At 49.6% G+C, this 18,122-nt stretch overlaps 1 protein-coding gene across 1 annotated transcript in view; it reads right to left on the reverse strand.

The window, feature by feature from the left end:
• Positions 1–216: 216 nt before the first annotated feature.
• The window catches only part of DRICH1 (aspartate rich 1), a 51,915-nt gene continuing 34,009 nt past the window's right edge, over positions 217–18,122 (reverse strand). Inside the window, exons 12-13 of the mRNA XM_014343240.4 lie at positions 2,489–2,834; positions 217–899 (exon numbers count right to left, since the gene is read on the reverse strand). Of these exons, the coding sequence (XP_014198726.2) occupies positions 2,527–2,834 (308 nt within the window). The 3' untranslated portion in view covers positions 217–899; positions 2,489–2,526. The remainder of the gene's footprint in view (positions 900–2,488; positions 2,835–18,122) is intronic.

Genomic DNA, 18,122 nt, shown 5'->3' on the forward strand with positions numbered 1-18,122 from the left:
CCCTCCTTCCCCACTTCCCCGAGGGCGCCCTGGGTCTGTGGAGCATCTCACTGGGGTCCAGAGAGCTGCCCAGCAGGAGTCCCCCAGGGCTTGAGCTCAGGGGCCTGGGCTGAGGCTCCTCCAACCGGTCCTGGAGGGAGGTGTGGTTAGAGAGCAGGAAACAGGTTTGGGTTTAGCCAGAAGCCACTCAACGGTTCAAGTCCAGGAATCATGAGATAAGAATGAAAATGCTGTTTAATGCACCATGTTCAGCACCTCACTGACCTCACATCACACAGACACACACACACAACCACCCCAGCTTCCTGAAGGTATAATTGACAAAACTGTATATATATTTACCACCTACAATGCAATGCTTTGCCACACTGCAAAATGATTAAATCAAGCTGACACACACGTCCGTCACCTCACATACTTATTATGCTTTTGTAGTGAGAACATGGAAGATCTAATCTTAGCAATTTTCCAGTATACAATACATTTTTTAACTGTAGACTCCATGTTGTACGATACATCTCCAGAGTTCATTCTTATAGATTTCACTCAAAGGCCAGTAGCTTCCTCCTGAGCGGTGAGTGCATCATGTCATGGCTTCTGACAGGCCCCCAGGTCCTCGCCCAGCCCAGCATCCCCGACCCTCTCCCAACATCTCGCGACCCTGTGCTTTGGTGTTGAGGGAGCAGTGGCAGTCAGGAGGGACTGAGCACCTGTGCTGGGCGGCCAGGGCCAGGCTCTTTTGCTGGTGCTGCCAGAGATGCCTCAGGTCACCCAAGAGTCTCAGGTTCCTCTCCTTCCTCCAGAGGCAGGGCTGGAAATGCTGCTGGCTCTGCTCACTTTCCAGGGCTGGGTTGAGGTTGGTGTTGGGAGATAATGCATGTCAGCGTTCTTTTCTTCATCTGTGAAAAAGCAGTAACATACACACAACCTAAAATTTATTATGTTGACCTTTTTTTTTTTTTTTTTTTTTTGAGAGTCTTGCTGTGTCGCCAGGCTGGAGTGAAGTGTGGCGTGATCTCAGCTCACTGAAACCTCCGACTCCCTGGTTCAAGCAATTCTCCTGCCTCAGCCTCCTGAGTAGCTGGGATTACAGGCATGCACCAACACGACAAGCTAATTTTTGTATTTTTAGTAGAGATGGGGTTTCACCATGTTGGCCAGGCTGGTCTCGATCTCCCAACCTCATGATCCACCCACCTGGGCCTCCCAAAGTGCTGGGATCACAGGTGTGAGCCACCGCGCCTGGCCCATCTTGACCATTTTTAAGTACACAGTTCAGTGGCATTAACTACATTCACAATGTCGTGCAACCATCACCACCATCCATTTCTAGATTTTTCTTTTTTCAGAGTCTTGCTCTGTTGCCCAGGCTGGAGTGCTGTGGCACAATCTTAGCTCATGGCAATCTTTCTCCCAGGTTCAAGCGATTCTCCTGTCTCAGCCTCCTGAGTAGCTGGGATTACAGGCGCCCACCACCATGCCAGCTAATTTTTGTATTATTAGTAGAGATGGGGTTTCAGCATGTTGGTCAGGTTGGTCTCGAACTCCTGACCTCATGATCCACCTGCCTCAGCCTCCCAAAGTGCTGGGTTTACAGGCGTGAGCCACCGCAACTGGCTTTTTCTTTTTTTTTGAGACGGAGTCTCACTCTGTTGCCCAGGCTGGAGTGCAATGGCATGTCTAGATCTTTTTCATCTTGCAAAACTCAAATTCTGTCCCCATTCAACACCAACTTCCCATTCCTCCCTCCCCCAGCCCCTGGCACCCACCATGCTAGTTCCCATCTCTATATTTGGCTACTCTGGGTACCTCCTATGGATGGGACCATACACTACTTGTCCTTTGAAAGTCCTTTTTAAACTGGAAAGTGCTGCATGTATAATACCTTCAGGGGCTTATTATTATTATTATTATTATTATTATTATTATTATTATTTTGAGATGGAGTTTCACTCTGCTGCCCAGGCTGAAGTGCAATGGTGCTATCTCGGCTCACTGTGGCCTCTGCCTCCTGGGTTCGAGCAATTCTCCTGCTTCAGCCTCCCAGGCAGCTGGTCTACAGGTGCCCGCCATCATGCTAAATTTTTGTGTTTCTAGTAGAGACGGGGTTTCACCATGTTGATCAGGCTGGTCCCGAACTCCTGATCTCAGGCGATCAGCCCACCTCAGCCTCCCAAAGAGCTGGGATTACAGGCATGAGCCATCGTGCCCGGCCAATTATCATTATTATTATTATTACCAGCTGACCCAGTTAGTGTGGCCTGGAAAATGTTGTCAACCATCATAAAATAAATGAATCCTTGATGATACTGAGCTTCCAAATGCCACTCTTCAAATTTTGCACTGCAACTCAGAGGGTGTAAAATTAATTCCAATGGCTGCAACCAGCATTTTGTTAAAGTGAGGCAGCCCAGAGCTGACTCCAGCTGGAGAGCGAGCTGTTCAACAGGAGGGATGGTGAGGGTTCCTGGAATGTTGCTTCAGTTACCTGAATGCGTAGATATGCTCTGGATAACGATGGAAGATCTACTTCTTGCTGGAAGTTTGGATGGAAAATCTTTTGCAAAGTGCTGTCCTGGAACACCTGGCCCAGCTGTCAAATCCCCTCTGGTATTTTCCCAGCAGCTGATCTGCTGTCACGTTTGAAGCCACCCTTTGCCTTAGGTCCTCCATATCCCTGTCCACGCCCCCGGTTGTGTCCCTGGGGGCAGTGCCATCTGATGGCTTGTCCAGCGCTGTGAGGCTCTCCCCAGCTTCCCTCAAGTTGAGTTTCATCCTGGAGCTGGGCCATCTCACACATCCCCTTGGCATCTGCCAGCCATGGTTGTGGGATGCTATAACAGACAGACAGAGAGACAAACAGAAGACTTCACGTTATCTCATGGAGATCATGAGAGCCATAGTGAGCTCAGGCTCCATGGACTGATGCTCAGATCCCAGTGTCCCACAAACACTGAGAGTCCCCTCAGCACCAAAGGCTGCATGCCAGACAGCTCCCGATCCTCGGGGAGACGGGCAAGGTGCTGAGCAGTAATGGGATGTGGACACCCTAAGAAACACTGATGCAGGTACAGGGGAAGCCCCTGGGAGGCCCCAATCCAGTCTAGCTTCTCCCCTGTTGGGAGCCTTGGTCCACTGCTGCCCCTGACCCTGGCTCCTCTCACCTTCAGGGCTGGAGCAGCACCTGCACTGGGGGTCTGGGCTGAAGCTGCTCCCTCCCCAGCACCCCCCTTGAGTGTGACACTCATCACTGCCTGGGACTCAGAAACTGTGGTTCCCCCAAGGACAGCCCCAGGTCTCGGGAGAGGAAGGGACTGTTTTAAATAGTGCCCCCAGCCGCTCCCTTTCAGGCCCTGCCTGACCCTGCACCTGCCATGGCCTCTCAACAGAGGCAGCCTCAGACCACATCTTTCTGTGGCGGGAAATCTGGGTCTGGCTGGATCCTGGGGACCCTGCGGGGCTGGGCTGGGCCGGGCCTCTCCAGCAGGTGCAGCTGCAGCTCTCACCACCCAGGCTCACCTCACCCCTTCCTGGACTGAGATGTGTCCAGGCCTGGGCAGAGGAGGCTGGGCCCTGCTGTCCTGCTCAGTGCCCTCCCTTTTTAGGGTCCCTGGTGCCTCTGCAGAGCCCTCTGGGTCCTGCCTGGCTGTCCTCTCTCAGAGCACAGGTGACTGCCCCATCTAGTCACCTCTGCCCTGCTCCCGTGTTTGTGGGTGTCCCCCATTCTGGCCTCCTGCTGGTCAGTCCCCTGCCCACTCTCTATGCCCCAGGCCTCAAAGACTCCGCCTGCACCACCAAGGATCCCTCTCTCTCAGGCTGTCTCCAGAGGAAATACAGGACCATTTTCCTCAGGAACCAGAAGTGAAGGTTCTAGAAACTCTCAAGTTTTCAGGGTCACTGGAAGTGATCTCTGTTATTTTGGCAGCTTCAAAATATTCTTCAAAGCCCAGAAGTCTTGAGGTTTCCTTGGACATGAGGATGATGATGTACCTACCATTATTTACGGCCAGGGTGATGTTTAATTTTATGTGTCAACTTGGCAGGGCCACAGTGCCAGATATTTGGTCAAATATTATTCTGATGTTTCTGTGGCATTATTTTGTGGGTGGGATTAACATTTAAATTTTACATTTCACAAATTTGTGAAAATTAAACAACAGTCTTTTTTTTGAGACAGGGTCTCACTCTGTTGCCCAGGCTGGAATGTAATGGTGCAATCATAGCTCACTGCAGCCTCAACCTCCAGGGCTCAAGGAATCCCTCCCACCTCAGCCTCCCAAAGGGCTGGGATTTAAGTTACCAATTTCCCTCTATGTGCTGATTTATCTGTATCTTACAAATTTTTATGTGGTGGTCTCATCATTGTTCAGTTTAAAATGTTACCTAATTTTGTTTCTTGAGTTCCCCAACTGTTGGCTTATTCAGCAGTTTCTTTTCTCTCTTTCTTTTTTTCCCTCTCTCTCTCTCTCTCCTTCCTTTCCCTTCTTTCTCTCCTTCCTTCCCTCCTTTCTGTTTTAGAGACAGGGTCTTGCTGTGTCAGCCAAGCTGGAGTGCAGTGGTGCAATCAGGGCTGACTGCAGCCTCCAACTCTTAGGCTCAAGCGATCTTCCCACTTCAGCCTCCGAAGTAGCTGGAACTAGAGGAACATGCCACCACACCTGGCTAAATTGTGTTAAATGTTTTGTTGAGAGGGTCTTGCTATGTTGCTCAGGCTGGTCTCAAGCTCCTGAACTCAAGATCCTCCCGACTTGGCCTCCTGAAGTGCTGGGATTACAGGCGTGAGCCACCATGCCCGCCTAGCAGCGTATTTCTTAATTTCCAAATATATGAGGAGGTTCTAGTTATATATTTGGTTTTGGGGGATATTTTGTGGGTTTTCTTTTCTTTTTTTTGAGACAGTCTCACTGTCACCCAGGCTAGAGTGCAGTAGTGTAATCATGGCTCACTGCAGTCTCCAACTCCTAGGCTCAAGTGATCCTCCTGCCTCAGCCTCCTGAGTAGCTAGGACTACAGGCACATGCCACCACACCCAGCTACTTTCTCTTTTATTTTTATAAAGACAGGGTCTCACTGTGTTGCCCGGGCTGGACTCAAACTTCTGGCTTCAAATGATCCTCTCGCTTTGGCCTCCTAAAGTTCTGGGATTACAGGGATGAGTCACTGTGTGCCCGGCCATATATTTGTTATTGATTTCTAGTTTAACTGTATGTGTTTAGGGCGCATACTCTGAATAATTTCAATTCTTTGAAATCTGTCTTATGGAGACTTGTTTTATAACTCAATAGATAGTTACTTTTTGTCAATGATTCTTGTCTGTTTTTTATCTTTGAAGAGAATATGTACTCTGCAACCCTTGAATGCAGTGTTCTATATGCAAGTCCATTAGGTACTCATTACTGTCTTTCAATCTTCTATTTATTTTTGTTTTTTAGGGTTTGTCTGCTGAGAAGGAATCATCTCCCTCAGGGACTATGAATTTATTTGTCCCTGTAGCTCAGCAGTTTTTGGTTTCATATTTTTTGAGACTACATTATTAGATGCATACAAATTTAAAACTGCTAGTCCGGCTGGTAGCTTACGCCTGTAATCCTATCACTTTGGGAGGCCAAGGCAGAAGGATCACTTGAGCCCAGGAGTTTGAAACCAGCCTGGGGAACATGGTGAAACCCCATCTCTACAAAAACATTAAAAACTAGCTGGGCATGGTGACTTGCACCTGTAGTCCCAGCTCCTTGGGAGGCTGAGGTGGGAGGATCATCTGAGCCCAGGAGGTCTAGGCTGCAATGAACTGTGATCACACCACTGCACTCCAGCCTGGGCAACAGTGTGAGACCCTGTTTCAAAAGAAAACCAAAAAACACCATTACCTCCCTCATGTTCCCTGATGAGGTTTTTGTTTGTTTGTTTGTTTTTGAGACTGAGTTTCACTCTTGTCACCCAGGCTGGAGTGCAATGGCAGAATCTCGGCTCACTGCAACCTCCTCCTCCCAGGTTCAAGTGGTTCTCCTGCCTCAGCCTCCAGAGTAGCTGGGATTACAGGCACATACCACCATGCCCGGCTAATTATTGTATTTTTAGTAGAGACAAGAGTTTCACCATGTTGGCCAGGCTGTTCTTGAACTCCTGACCTCAGGTGATCCACTCGCCTCAGCCTCCCAAAGTGCTGGGATTACAGATGTGAGCCACTGCGTCCAGCCGAAATAAAACTTTTATTAGCATAAAATAGCCCTATTTATTCCAGATGACACCTTTTACCTTGAAGTTTCTTTTGTCTGATATCTATATAACTACACCAGTTTTCCTTTGAGTAGGAATTTCACGGTATCTTTTTCCATCTGTTTACTTTCATAGCCATTCTCTAACCTAGCCCACCACTCCTGCACACGGGAGCTCTTCTCTAAAAGACTTACCTGTGCCCTTATCGTGCAAGAGTCATGTTTGTTCTCCTTGCATTTCCAACAGTTTAGTCGCATCTCTATGATGGGATTTCTAGGCCTTTTCTGTGCAGTATCTGGGGCTGGGATAGCACTGCCGGGTGCCCCTCCCCCCATGCTTCCAGGGTACATGTGCAATGTCTGTTATAGACCATGTCAGAGAGCCATCTTGTGGGTCCCAGACACCCAACTCAAATGGCCTCAAACAAGGAGGGAGTTACTGCCTGGCATAACCGGGAATCTGGATGTGGGGCACCTAGGGTCACCCGATCCCAGAACCCTGCTTCCATTCCTGTGGGTTTCTCCCTGCCCTTTCCCCCAGTTGGCTGGATTTACTCATGGGAAGCCTTATCAGACCAAAATTCGAGGGGAGAGAGAGGCCTTCTCCATCATCCAGGCAGAGGGGCCCATCCCTGAGGACCAAGACCAGGGCCGGGGCCTGACTGCCTTCCCTGGGGCACAGAGAAGGGAGGGAGTGGTGAAGGCCTCAGGCCTAGGACAGGCAGCTGACCACCACCCTCCCCTCCCCACCATCCAGGCCAGGGACAATCTGAGAACCAACTAGCAATCCAGCAATGGGACACATTCAGCAGAACCCTGGAAGGTGCCCCAGGAACCAGGCCCAAGGCCTCTGATGTCAGGGCTCACAGAAACCCAGGGGTCTCCCCACCGTGCATGCAGTGTGACAAAGACTCTCTCCTTGAGAAAACTTGAGCCAGGCCCCTCTAAGCCTTCTCCACTAGGCTTTGACCTTGAGCTTCAGTGCCCACCTTAATTGCGTCTGCACTGCACAGTTTTAGCAAGATTCCTGCTAAGTGGGTTTAGCCATAGTCACCTACCCTCAACATCTGATCACCTTCCCTATCTGATCGAATTCCCATCCCCCAGGTGACATCTGGTCACCCTGGCCTGCCTTCTGAGGAATCCCCACTTGCCCATGCTATATTCGCATGGAGCCCAGTCTCATACCGAGGCCTCTTCTCCACTGCAGTAGTTCCTGATAAAATCTGTTTTGACCCTTTTGCTACTGTCCAGTTCTGGTTTTCTTTTTTTCTTCTTTTTGAGACAGAGTCTTGCTCTGTCGCCCAGGCTGGAGTGCAGTGGCGCAATCTCGGCTCACTGCAACCTCCGCCTCCCAGGTTCAAGCAATTCTCCTGCCTCAGCTTCCCAAGTCGCTGGGATTACAGGTACCCATGGCCACACCCAGCTAATTTTTTTGTATTTTTAGTAGAGATGTTTTGCCATGTTGGCCAGGCTGGTCTTGAACTCCTGGCCTCAGGTGATCCACCTGCCTCAGCTTCCCAAAGTGCTGGGATCACAGGCGTGAGCCACTGTGCCCAGCCCGAGCTCTGATTTTCTATAACAAGTTGGGAAGGCGCTCAGTGGGAGGGTTCAGCCTACAGCAGAGAAGTGTATTCAGAATCTCTTCCTTCTTGCAGGTCACACCTGAGCTGCCCTCTTCCTGAGAACAGAGAGAGCTTCCAGGCAGGGGGCCCTACTGTCTGCCCAGCAGGTGCCTAGGGCCACCATTTAAGAGGGTGCTCACTCTCAGGTGCTGACCCTGTACTCACACAGGTGCCTGCTCCCCTCACTCTGGTCCTGGGCAGGCCCAGCCCCTCTGCATCTGTCTTATGGCCTCCAACCGAACAGGCCTGTAATGAGTGATGGCTGTCACTTCCTTTCTGCCACTCGGGTATCTCACAATTTTTTTTAGCCAATTCTGACCCCAAATCATATGGAGAAGGGGACTGTGGGAAACTTAGTTCTAGTTTAGCCAGGTGGACACAGGGCAAAACCACTCCAGCCCACCTTTGTCAGTGTGGCATTTCTGCACACTTCCTCTAACCAGATTAACCTCCAAATAAAGCCACTAGCAACATCATGCTTCTGCTGAACATGATGAAACTAGGCTCATATAACCCAAACAAGCTAACCCTCCCAGAAAAGGACTCAGGTCTATAGATCACTTCATCCATCTTCAGGTGATGTTTATTACTCTCCCAGCTGACACACACACACACACACACACACACACACACACACACCCCTTTGATATTCTATAACTTAGATATCAAAATAGGTTACCAGCCAGGCGAGGTGGCTCATGCCTATAATCCCAGCACTTTGGGAGGCCAAGGTGGGCAGATCTCTTGAGCCCAGGAGTTCAAGACCAGCCTGGGCAACATGGTGAAACTTTGTCTCTACAAAAAATACAAAAATTAACCAGGCGTGGTGGCTTGAAACTGTAGCCCCAGCTACTTGGGAGGCTGAGGTGGAAGAATCACCTGAGCCCAAGAGCTCGAGGCTGCAGTGAGCTATGATGGTGCCACTGCACTCCAGCCTGGGCGACAGAGCAACACTGTCTCATTAAAAAAAACCCAAAAAACATACATATGTACATATATATATGTGTATGTATGTGTGTATATATAAAATAAAAAATATATAAATGTTCATATATAATAAAAAATTTAAAAGTAGGTCACTTATTAACATAAGAATGTATTAATCACAGGGAAATGAGGAAGAGAAAGTGTTACCAGTGTTACGACAAATGCAAATACAGTCACGTCAAAACAAAGAAGAAACATCCTCACTCTTGAGTGTCCTCCTTTCTGTCACTCTCACATGGCCGCAGCTGGTGTTGACTGTTTCCACTACCCATTGGGTAGTCTCTGTGCCCTCAGCAGATACCTTGGTGTTACCTGTTTGGTGGGGTGACTCAAACCCTTATACCTGAGGGTCTGGGCCATTCACGCTCCTGCCTGAATTACATGGCTGTAGTTTGCAGTAACTGTTACCACAGGACATGAAGGGACCCCGAGGCTCTCAGTGCTCCAGACATACCCTCCCTTCATCCCTCTGTGTAGCAGTGCCCCAGTACCCTGATAGTTTGGCTCGATCCCCGGATGTCTATTGTTCTCTGGCATAAGGAGCCCACAGTGGCCAGGGAGGCAGCCTCTTGTGGAATTGGTCGAAGGTTTCCTCCCTTGGGAATTAAAGCCTCTAAAGCAACAGAGCCCAGAGCTGTGTGGACGGGAAGCACCTTCTGTTTGTTGATTTCCAGAGCCATGAATCCTGGCTAGGGGTGAGGTGATGCCACATAATGGCTTTCTGGTTGCATTTTAGTGATTGATTTCTAGCATCGTTGCATTGTACTACAAAAGCATAACCTGTATTTCAGCCCTTTGATTTTTTTTTTTTTTTTTTTTTGAGACGGAGTGTTGCTCACCCACCCTGGCTGAAGTGCAGTGGTGTGGTCTCAGCTCACTGCAACCTCCACCTCTTGGGTTCAAGCAATTCTCCTGCCTCAGCCTCATAAGTAGCTGGGATTATAGGCATGCACCACCACACCCAGCTAATTTTTGTACTTTTAGTAGAGATGGGGTTTTGCCTTGTTGCCCAGGCTGGTCTCAAACTCCTGAGCTCAAAGTGATCTGCCTGCCTTGGTCTCCCAAAGTGCTGGGATTACAGGTGTGAGCCACTGCACCCAGCCAGCCCTTTGATATTTGGGGACACGTTCTTTTTTGTTTTGAGATGGAGTCTCGTTCTGTCACCCAGGCTGGAGTGCAGTGGCACAATCTCAGCTCATTGCAACCTCTGCCTCCCAGGTTCAAGTGATTCTCCCGCCTCAGCCTCCCAAGTAACTGGGATTACAGGTGTGCACCACCACGCCCGGATATATAAATATAGATATCTATCTAGATATCTATATATCTAGAGATGGGGTTTCACCATGTTGGCCAGGCTGGTCTTGAACTCCTGACCTAAAGGGATCCGCCCACCCTGCCTTGGCCTCCCAAAGTGCTAGGACTACAGGCGTGAGCCACTGGGCCCAGCAGGGTACATGTTCTTTATAGCCTGGCATATGTGCACTTTTGTTCCATATCTGCTTGAAAAGAATGTGCCCTGCACTCGGAGCATGCTCTGCTCCGTGGATGGCATAAGGCTGTCTACTGTCTTCCTCAAACCTTCTCTAGCCTTTCTCACTCATGGCCCACTTATTCCACTAATTACAGAGATGTGTAAGAATCTGGGAGCACCTCTACATCTGTAGGCATCCCACAGCTGGAACGGGGCTCCCCTAGACAGTTCTGGCCTTCAGGCCTGCGGAATGGTTGAGGCAAAAGGAAGAAAAAGACACTGAGTCCCAAGCAGAGATGTGGGGTCCTCCTCCCCCAGCTCAGCTTGGGCCAGTCTCACAGCACCCCCTGGTGGCCTCCCGCCGCAGGTCACACACTTACACCCTCAAGGACTGCACTGGAGCTTCAGACAAGGAGGGCACTCTTCCAGGCCCTGTTCTTGCGGATGGGTCAGGTCTCTTCCTCTCCCTCCCTGTGACTCCCCTTTCTCCACCGACTACAAGGATATGGTCTCCTGCCAGCCTTCTCGCTGTCTGAGAACGTGAAATGACAAGGTCTCCTGCTGAGACCTTGAACTACTCCAAGCGCTTCCCACTTCACTTCTATGAAGTGAGCTTCCCTCAAAATTTCTGCTGACCTCATCCACGAAACAGGGAAGAAACCCAAGGGCAGGTTGAGCCTCAGCCACTGTGAGGATCTATCTGAGGCCTAGGGGGTCCTGTCAGGAGCTAGGTTGTGGAGCACATGGGCTCAGGGAAAATCACAGCTGGGGTGCTTGCGAAATCATTGTTTTTAGGAAATACGTAAATACACCAGGCGTTAAGGCGACATGAAAACACAACAGTGAGAAGCAAGAAGAAAATGGTTATGGTTGGACCTATTTTCTCCTTTTCCACTAACCAAAGGGCTGGCTCAAACCCCAAATTTGGCCTTCTTCCCTGGTTCAGCTGCACCTGACACCCAGAATACAGCACAGGGCTGGGGGAGGGGTGTGGAGGGGGAGCCGGCCCTTTGCTTCCCATGCTACAGTAGCTAACATGGGAATAGGACTCCCCCAAACCTCCAGCCCAGGCTCCTTCTGTGGCTATGCGAGGGGTGTTTCCCCAGGCACGTCCTTCCCTCCAGCGGAAGGCATGTTCAGGGAACACAGGAATGCAATGGGGCTGGAGCATGGAGGGTCCAGAGACGGGAGCCAGATCAGGAAGGGCCTGCAGGCTGGCCTTGACATTCTGGTTTACATGGGACTCAATGGGGGTGTCTGAGGAAGGGAATGACCCCATCAGGCTAGCAGGGTAGAAAGCACTCTGGCTGCCAAAAGCAGAACAAATACAAGGGCAGTCAGGTCAGGAGGCTGTGCACTGGGCCAGCAGAGGGATGGCAGCAGCCTCAGGTAAGGCAGAGTAATCAGAGAGGAGGTGGCATCCAGTGATATCAAGGAGCAAGACTTGGGGGGGGGGCGGTCCATGAATTAGAAGGTAGAGGAGGAGTGGGTTTTTGAATCCAGGCTTAAGAGGAGAAAAGGACAGGAAGTAGGGAGAGAGCTGATAAGCACCATCAGTATGCATAACAGGCAAGAGAAAGTCACTTGTTCACACAGCAAGTGCTACTGCGTGGCCTACTCCACAGCCTCTTCAGGGGCAGAGCCCACCCCTCCAGGGCCCAGTCTGCACAGTGGGAAAGGAAGATGGGCAGAGAGAGGCTGATATTGGGCACCCCTGGGGCAGGCCACTGATAGAAGGGAGAGGCTTCAAGCTTTAAGATAAGACTTCCAGCCAGGTGGCTCACACCTGTAATCCCAGCACTTTGGGAGCCTGAGGCAGGCAGATCACCTGAGGTCAGGAGTTTGAGACCAGCCTGGCCAACATGGTGAAACCCTGTCTCTATTAAAAATACACACACACACACACACACAAAATTAGCTGGCGTGATGGCACACACCTGTAATCCCAGCTACTCGGGAGGCTGAGGCAGGAGAATTCCTTGAACCCAGGAGGTGGAGGTTGCAGTGAGCCATGATCGTGTCACTGCACTCCAGCCTGGCAACAGAGTGAGGCTTCACCTCAAAAAAAAAGAAAAAAAAAAGAAATTATTCCTGAAGAAACACAGGTATCAGACTTGCTAGACAAAGACCTTAAAACCATCTTAAATACGCTCAGTTAAAGGAAAACATGGACAAAGAACTAAAGGAAATCAGCAAAATTATACATTAATAAAATGAGAATATCAATATAGAGATATAAAAAGAACCTCAACAAAAATTCTAGAGCTGAAAAATACAATAACTAAATGGAAAAATTCAGTAGAAGAAGTCAATGGAAGGTTCAAGCAGGTATTGGAGAGAATGAACAAACTTGAAGAAAGTACATTTGAAATTACTTTGTCTGAGGAGCAAACAGAAAAGAGCAAACAGGCCGGGTGCGGTGGCTCATGCCTGTAATCCCAGCACTCTGGGAGTGCTGAGGCGGGCAGATCACCTGAGGTCAGAAGTTCGAGACCAGCCTGGCCAACATGGTGAAATCCCTTCTCTACTAAAAATACAAAAATTAGGCCAGGCACAGTGGCTCACGCCTGTAATTCCGGCACTTTGGGAGGCCAAGGCAGGCGAATCACAAGGTCAAGAGATCGAGACCATTCTGGTGAACATGGTGAAACCCCATCTCTACTAAGAATATAAAAATTAGCTGGGCATGATGTCGCGCGCCTGTAGTCCCAGCCACCCGGGAGGCTGAGGCAGAAGAACTGCTTGAACCTAGGAGGCAGAGGTTGCAGTGAGCCAAGATTGCGCCACTGCACTCCAGCTTGGTGACAGAGCAAGACTCCATCTCAAAACAAAACAAAACAAAAACAAAAACAAAAAAATTAGCCGGGCGTGGTGGCTCATGCCTGTAATCCCAGCTACTCTGGAGGCTGAGGGAGGAGAATCGCTTGAACCCGGGAGGCGGAGGTTGCAGTGAGCTGAGATGTCACCACTGCACTCCAGCCTGGGGGACAGAGCAAGACTCTGTCTCAAAAAAAAAAAAAGAAAAAAAAAAGAAAAGAGCAAACAAAGGTGAAGGCATCCTAAGGGACTATGGGACACCATCAAGAGGACCAAGATACACATTATGCATTCAGCAAAGGAGAAGAGAGAGGAAGGAACACAGATTATTTGCAAAAATGTCCAAAAACTATCCCAAATTGGAGAAAGACGTGAAACTACAAATCAAAGCAGCTCAATGAACTCCAAGAGAATTAACCACAAAAAGATCCACACCAAGACACTTATCACCAAACTGGCAAGTGACAAAAAATCTTGAAAGCAGCAGCCAAAAAAAAAAAAAAGTTGGCTGGGTGTGGTGGCTCACGCCTGTAATCAAAGCACTTTGGGAGACCAAGGGAGGTGGATCACCTGAGGTCAGGAGTTCAAGACCAGCCTGGTCAACACGGCAAAACCCCATCTCTACTAAAAATACAAAAAATTAACCAGGTGTTGTGGCAAGTGCCTGTAATCCCAGCTACTCAGGAGGCTGAGGCAGGAGAATTGCTTGAACCTGGGAGACAGAGATAGCAGTAAGCCAAGATCGCACCACTACACTCCAGAGTGAAACCACGCCTGGCTAATTTTTTGTATTTTTAGTCATTGTTGAAGTTCAAGGGAACAAGATGTATGACAAGTGACTACTCATCTGTCAGAGTGGCAGGGCCACTGAGGATGTGACAGTCATTCATCCACTCTGAAACAACTATTCAGGACCCCTAACAGAAAGGAATGTCTGGCCTTTACATGCTTTGATAAACAGGATCTATTCCTGTTAAAGCAGAGGCTTCGTTCATCTCCAAAGCTTGTAGAGGAACCTCAGACCTGGGCCAGAGATCCTCAGAGGGCTGTGGTTTCAGGGCCTGGAGGTGACACCTCCCAATCACACAGACATTGCAGGCTCAGAGGGAGGAGCCCCTTTGAAAGAGGTGAGCAGAGTCTGGGGCATTTGTGTAAATGTTGATGAGGTCCCCAGACAACTCGCAGGCTCCCAGGGAACCCTAACTGGGGAAGAAAAGATGAGGATAAGCAGAGCCCACCATGGGTGAGAAGAGAGGAAAGCCAGTGTCTCCACCACCCAGGTCCTCAGTGTCCTTCCTCTGTGTACCTGGCCCTGTCCTGTGTGTGGAGGGTGAGGAGAGGGAGAGAAGGAAGGGCTGGCAGTTTTATAAGAACTGGGGCTCCTCCAATGAGTGGATGAAATAGTTTAATGGGATTGGTTTTGGATTTTCCAGCTTCCCTAGAGGCCGGAATCAGATTCCCAATATAAGCTCTTGGTTGCTGTGGTGAAAGTTTGTGTGTATTCATCCCCTAAGAAGGTTCCCTAACCCTTACTGTGTCTTCTGTGTGAAGAGTGCAGCTCTAAGCACTCAGGGTACTGTTTCCCAGTGAATCTTAATGAAATGTTTGGAGAATTTTTATTTCCTCCATTTAGCCTAACCAGAAACGTCAGCTCTAGAGGTAGAACAGGTCACTCAGAGTCACCCGAGCAATGACTGCTGCATGAGCTGCTGACTTGAGGTCTAAGTGATGGGAAAGTTCACCTTTCTGCCTAGTTGCCTCTGAAAATGTATCCTAAAATTAAGTAAACACATTGTTTATAGCTAATCTTTCTAGGTGGCTTCATAAATCAATAAACAGACACACATTTTCCATGTGCAGATGGTGTGCAAAGTTTTGGGGGTCAGACCAACTCAGGAGGCTGCCCCTGAGGAGATAGGAAAGGTCCCCTGTCCATTAATGAAGTGGCCTTGGCCAGACTTCCAACCATGGTGAGGGAGGAAGGGGGGCATCCATAGATCATTCTCCTCCACTCTCAGGAAACCCTAAGCCAGGAAATAATTCTAAAGAGATCTAGGGAGGAGGAACTGAGAGGACAAGTTGACTCAGACAGGAAGACCCTAGGACTCTCCATGGGGGACGTTCATAACTGAGAAGCATCATTGCTGGCCAGGGGACTGGAAAACACATCATCTTACGTCCCTGCATTCCTGCTCCAAATGTCTGAAATCCCAGGAACCCACAGCCTGTCCTCTCACCGGAGCTCTCAGGGGCACTTCTGCTCTGTAGGAGATAGAAACTGTCCCTTCATTATCACATTACGTCATTTTTGCTGCACACAGAGTCTTCCACAGTGGGTTCTAGTCATTTCTCCGTGTTTCCCTTCATCTCCTTTCTCCCTTTTCTGAGAGTCTGATTCCATCTAGCACCTCTTCTCTTTCCTGTGAGGCCAGTTCTCCCCGGGTCCAACCTCAGGGGTGCAGTTCAAAGGTTGTCCCCTTCCTCTTCCCCTTCCCCTTTTGACAGAGTCTTGCATCCAGGCTGGAGTGCAGTGACACGATCACAGCTCACTGTAGCCTTGATCTACTGGACTCAAGAACCCTCCCACCTCAGCTTCGCAAGTAGTTGTGACCACAGGTACATGGCACCCCCGTTTATTTTTATTTTTATTTGTGCAAATGGGGTCTGATTTTGTTGCCCAGGCTGGTTTAAACTCCTGGCCTCATACCATCTTCCCACCGTGGCCTCCCCGCTCTGCATTTTCTTCTGAGCGCTGGTCTCACAGCCTCCTACAAGTTTGGTGTGCTTTGTTTCCATTTTCATTTATCTCAAAGAATTTTTGAAGATCACTTGTAATTTCTGCTTTGATTCATTGATTGTTTAGGAGTGTGTTTAAATTTTTATATATTCCTGAATTCAGATTGCCTTTGTTATTGATTTCTACCTTCATTCTATTGCAGAGAAGATACTTTGATTTCAGTGCTTTTAAATCAATGAGATTTGTTTCATGGTCTAATACATGGTATATTCCAGAGAACATTCCATGTGTGCTTGGGAAGAATCTGTATTCTGTGAGTCTGTTGTAGATGTTGTCAGGTCTAGCTGATTTATAGTTTTTCAAGTCCTCTACTTCTTTATTGATCTTCTGTCTCATTGTTCTAGCCAGTATTGACAGTATAGTATTGCAACTATTATTGCGAAGCTGTCTGTTTCTCTCTTCAATTCCATCAGTGGTTACTTCCTATACTTGGGGGCTCTGTGGTTAGACGCACATGTACTAATTGTTACATCTTCTTGATGAAGTAACTTATTTATCAATATATAATGTCCTTCTTTGCCTCTTGTAATAACTTTCATTGACTGACCCATCTTTCTTTTCCTTCCTGCCTTGCCTCCTTCCTTCTTTCCTTCCTCCCTCCCTCCATCCCTCCCTCATTTAAACTGTCGGCTGGACACAGTGGCTTACATCTATAATTCCAGAATTTGGGAGGCCAAGGCAGGTGAAGTGTGTGAACCCAGAAGTTTGAGACCAGCCTGGGCAACATGGTGAAACCCAGTCTCTACAACACAACACAACAAAACAAAACCTAAAATTAGCCGGTCACCTATAGGTGCAGCTATGCGGCCACTCAGGAAGCTAAGGCCAGTGCATCTATTGAGCCCTGGAGGTCAAGGCTGCAGTGAGCCATGATCACACCACTGCACTCCAGCCTGGGTGACAGAAGGAGACCCTGTGTCAAAAAAAAAAAAAAAAGGAAAAAAGAAAAGAAAAGTACATAAATACACAGATAAACTGTTGGTTGGGAGCCGTGTATGCACCAGGCACTAAGCTGGGGATGAGATGGGATGAAGAGTCTGGAGACTTGGGAAAAGGCTGCATCTCTGGGAGGCCACAGCTTTTCCTTAGTCAAAGAGGGTCCTGGAAGGGGTAGGTAAGATCCCTTGAAGCCAGGTCCTCCAGAGCTCCAGGACCCAAGGTGGAGCTCAGGGTGTGGGAAGGCAGCCAGGGGGCAGCATCAGGCCTGGTGGGGGGCTGGGGCTGGGAGCAGGTGGGATGTAAGGAGAGGGCTGTTCCACCCTCACCTGTGAGCTGCATGAACACCCAGTGCAGCCCTGAAATACGCTCCCCCTCTCCCTGGCCACATCTGTCTTGTTTTTCTCCTGTCCCACATCCCACGCAGCAGCCTTGGCTTCTTCTTGCCTTAGTTTTTTCCCTTGTCACCCTGAGTTCTGGTTTAGGTCAATGTTAAGATTAACCTTAGCCTGGGGATTCCCAGGGTCAGCCAGCTGCAGGCAGGGCCACCAGAGCTGGGAAGGTGAATCCCCCACCCCCATCCCTTGGCCTGGCCCCCACCCTACTCTCACCTCAGACCTCGCTGCACCTCCAGGCCTCCCTGGCCAACCCCTTCACCCAGGAAGCTACTGGTTTCCTGAATGGCTGGTCCTCAGGGTCCCTGACCCAGCTTTTCCTTGACCAGAGCAAAGGCTGGGCCCGGGGAGGGAAAGGCACTTGCCCAGGATCACACAGTGTGTCACCCACAGGCCCGGGCAAGAACCCAGGAGATAACAGCAATGGCTGCGGGTAGGTGAGGGTCCCCCATGGGCATGGCACTCCCTAGGCATTCTCATTTAATCCCCCAAACCAACCTGCGGGGAGAAACTGTTATCACCCCCGCTGTACAGAGGAGGAAACTGAGGCCCATTGAAGGGAGTCAAACTGCCCGAGGTCAAGGGCTGCTGAGGGCTGAGCTTGGGCGGGACCCCTTTTCTGTCTCACCCTGTGGCTGGGGCTCCCACAGCAGAGGCTCCACTTGGAAGAACACGCTCTGGGCTCCTGCAGGCCTTTGCCAGCTGCCCTCCCTCCTCCTAGCCGTTCAGGGGAGGGGTGGCCATCGGGCTCTGTAGCCCTGACTCGGCCTTACTCTGCTCTGAGGCCTCTTTTCTGCATCCCTGAAATGGGGTCAGAGCTGGGGAATGGTAAAGGGAGGTCACCCCACCTGAGCATATCTGGTGCCTGGCAGAGGGCAG

This window comes from Pan paniscus, chromosome 23, assembly GCF_029289425.2.
Source record: "Pan paniscus chromosome 23, NHGRI_mPanPan1-v2.0_pri, whole genome shotgun sequence".
Lineage (NCBI taxonomy): Eukaryota > Metazoa > Chordata > Mammalia > Primates > Hominidae > Pan > Pan paniscus.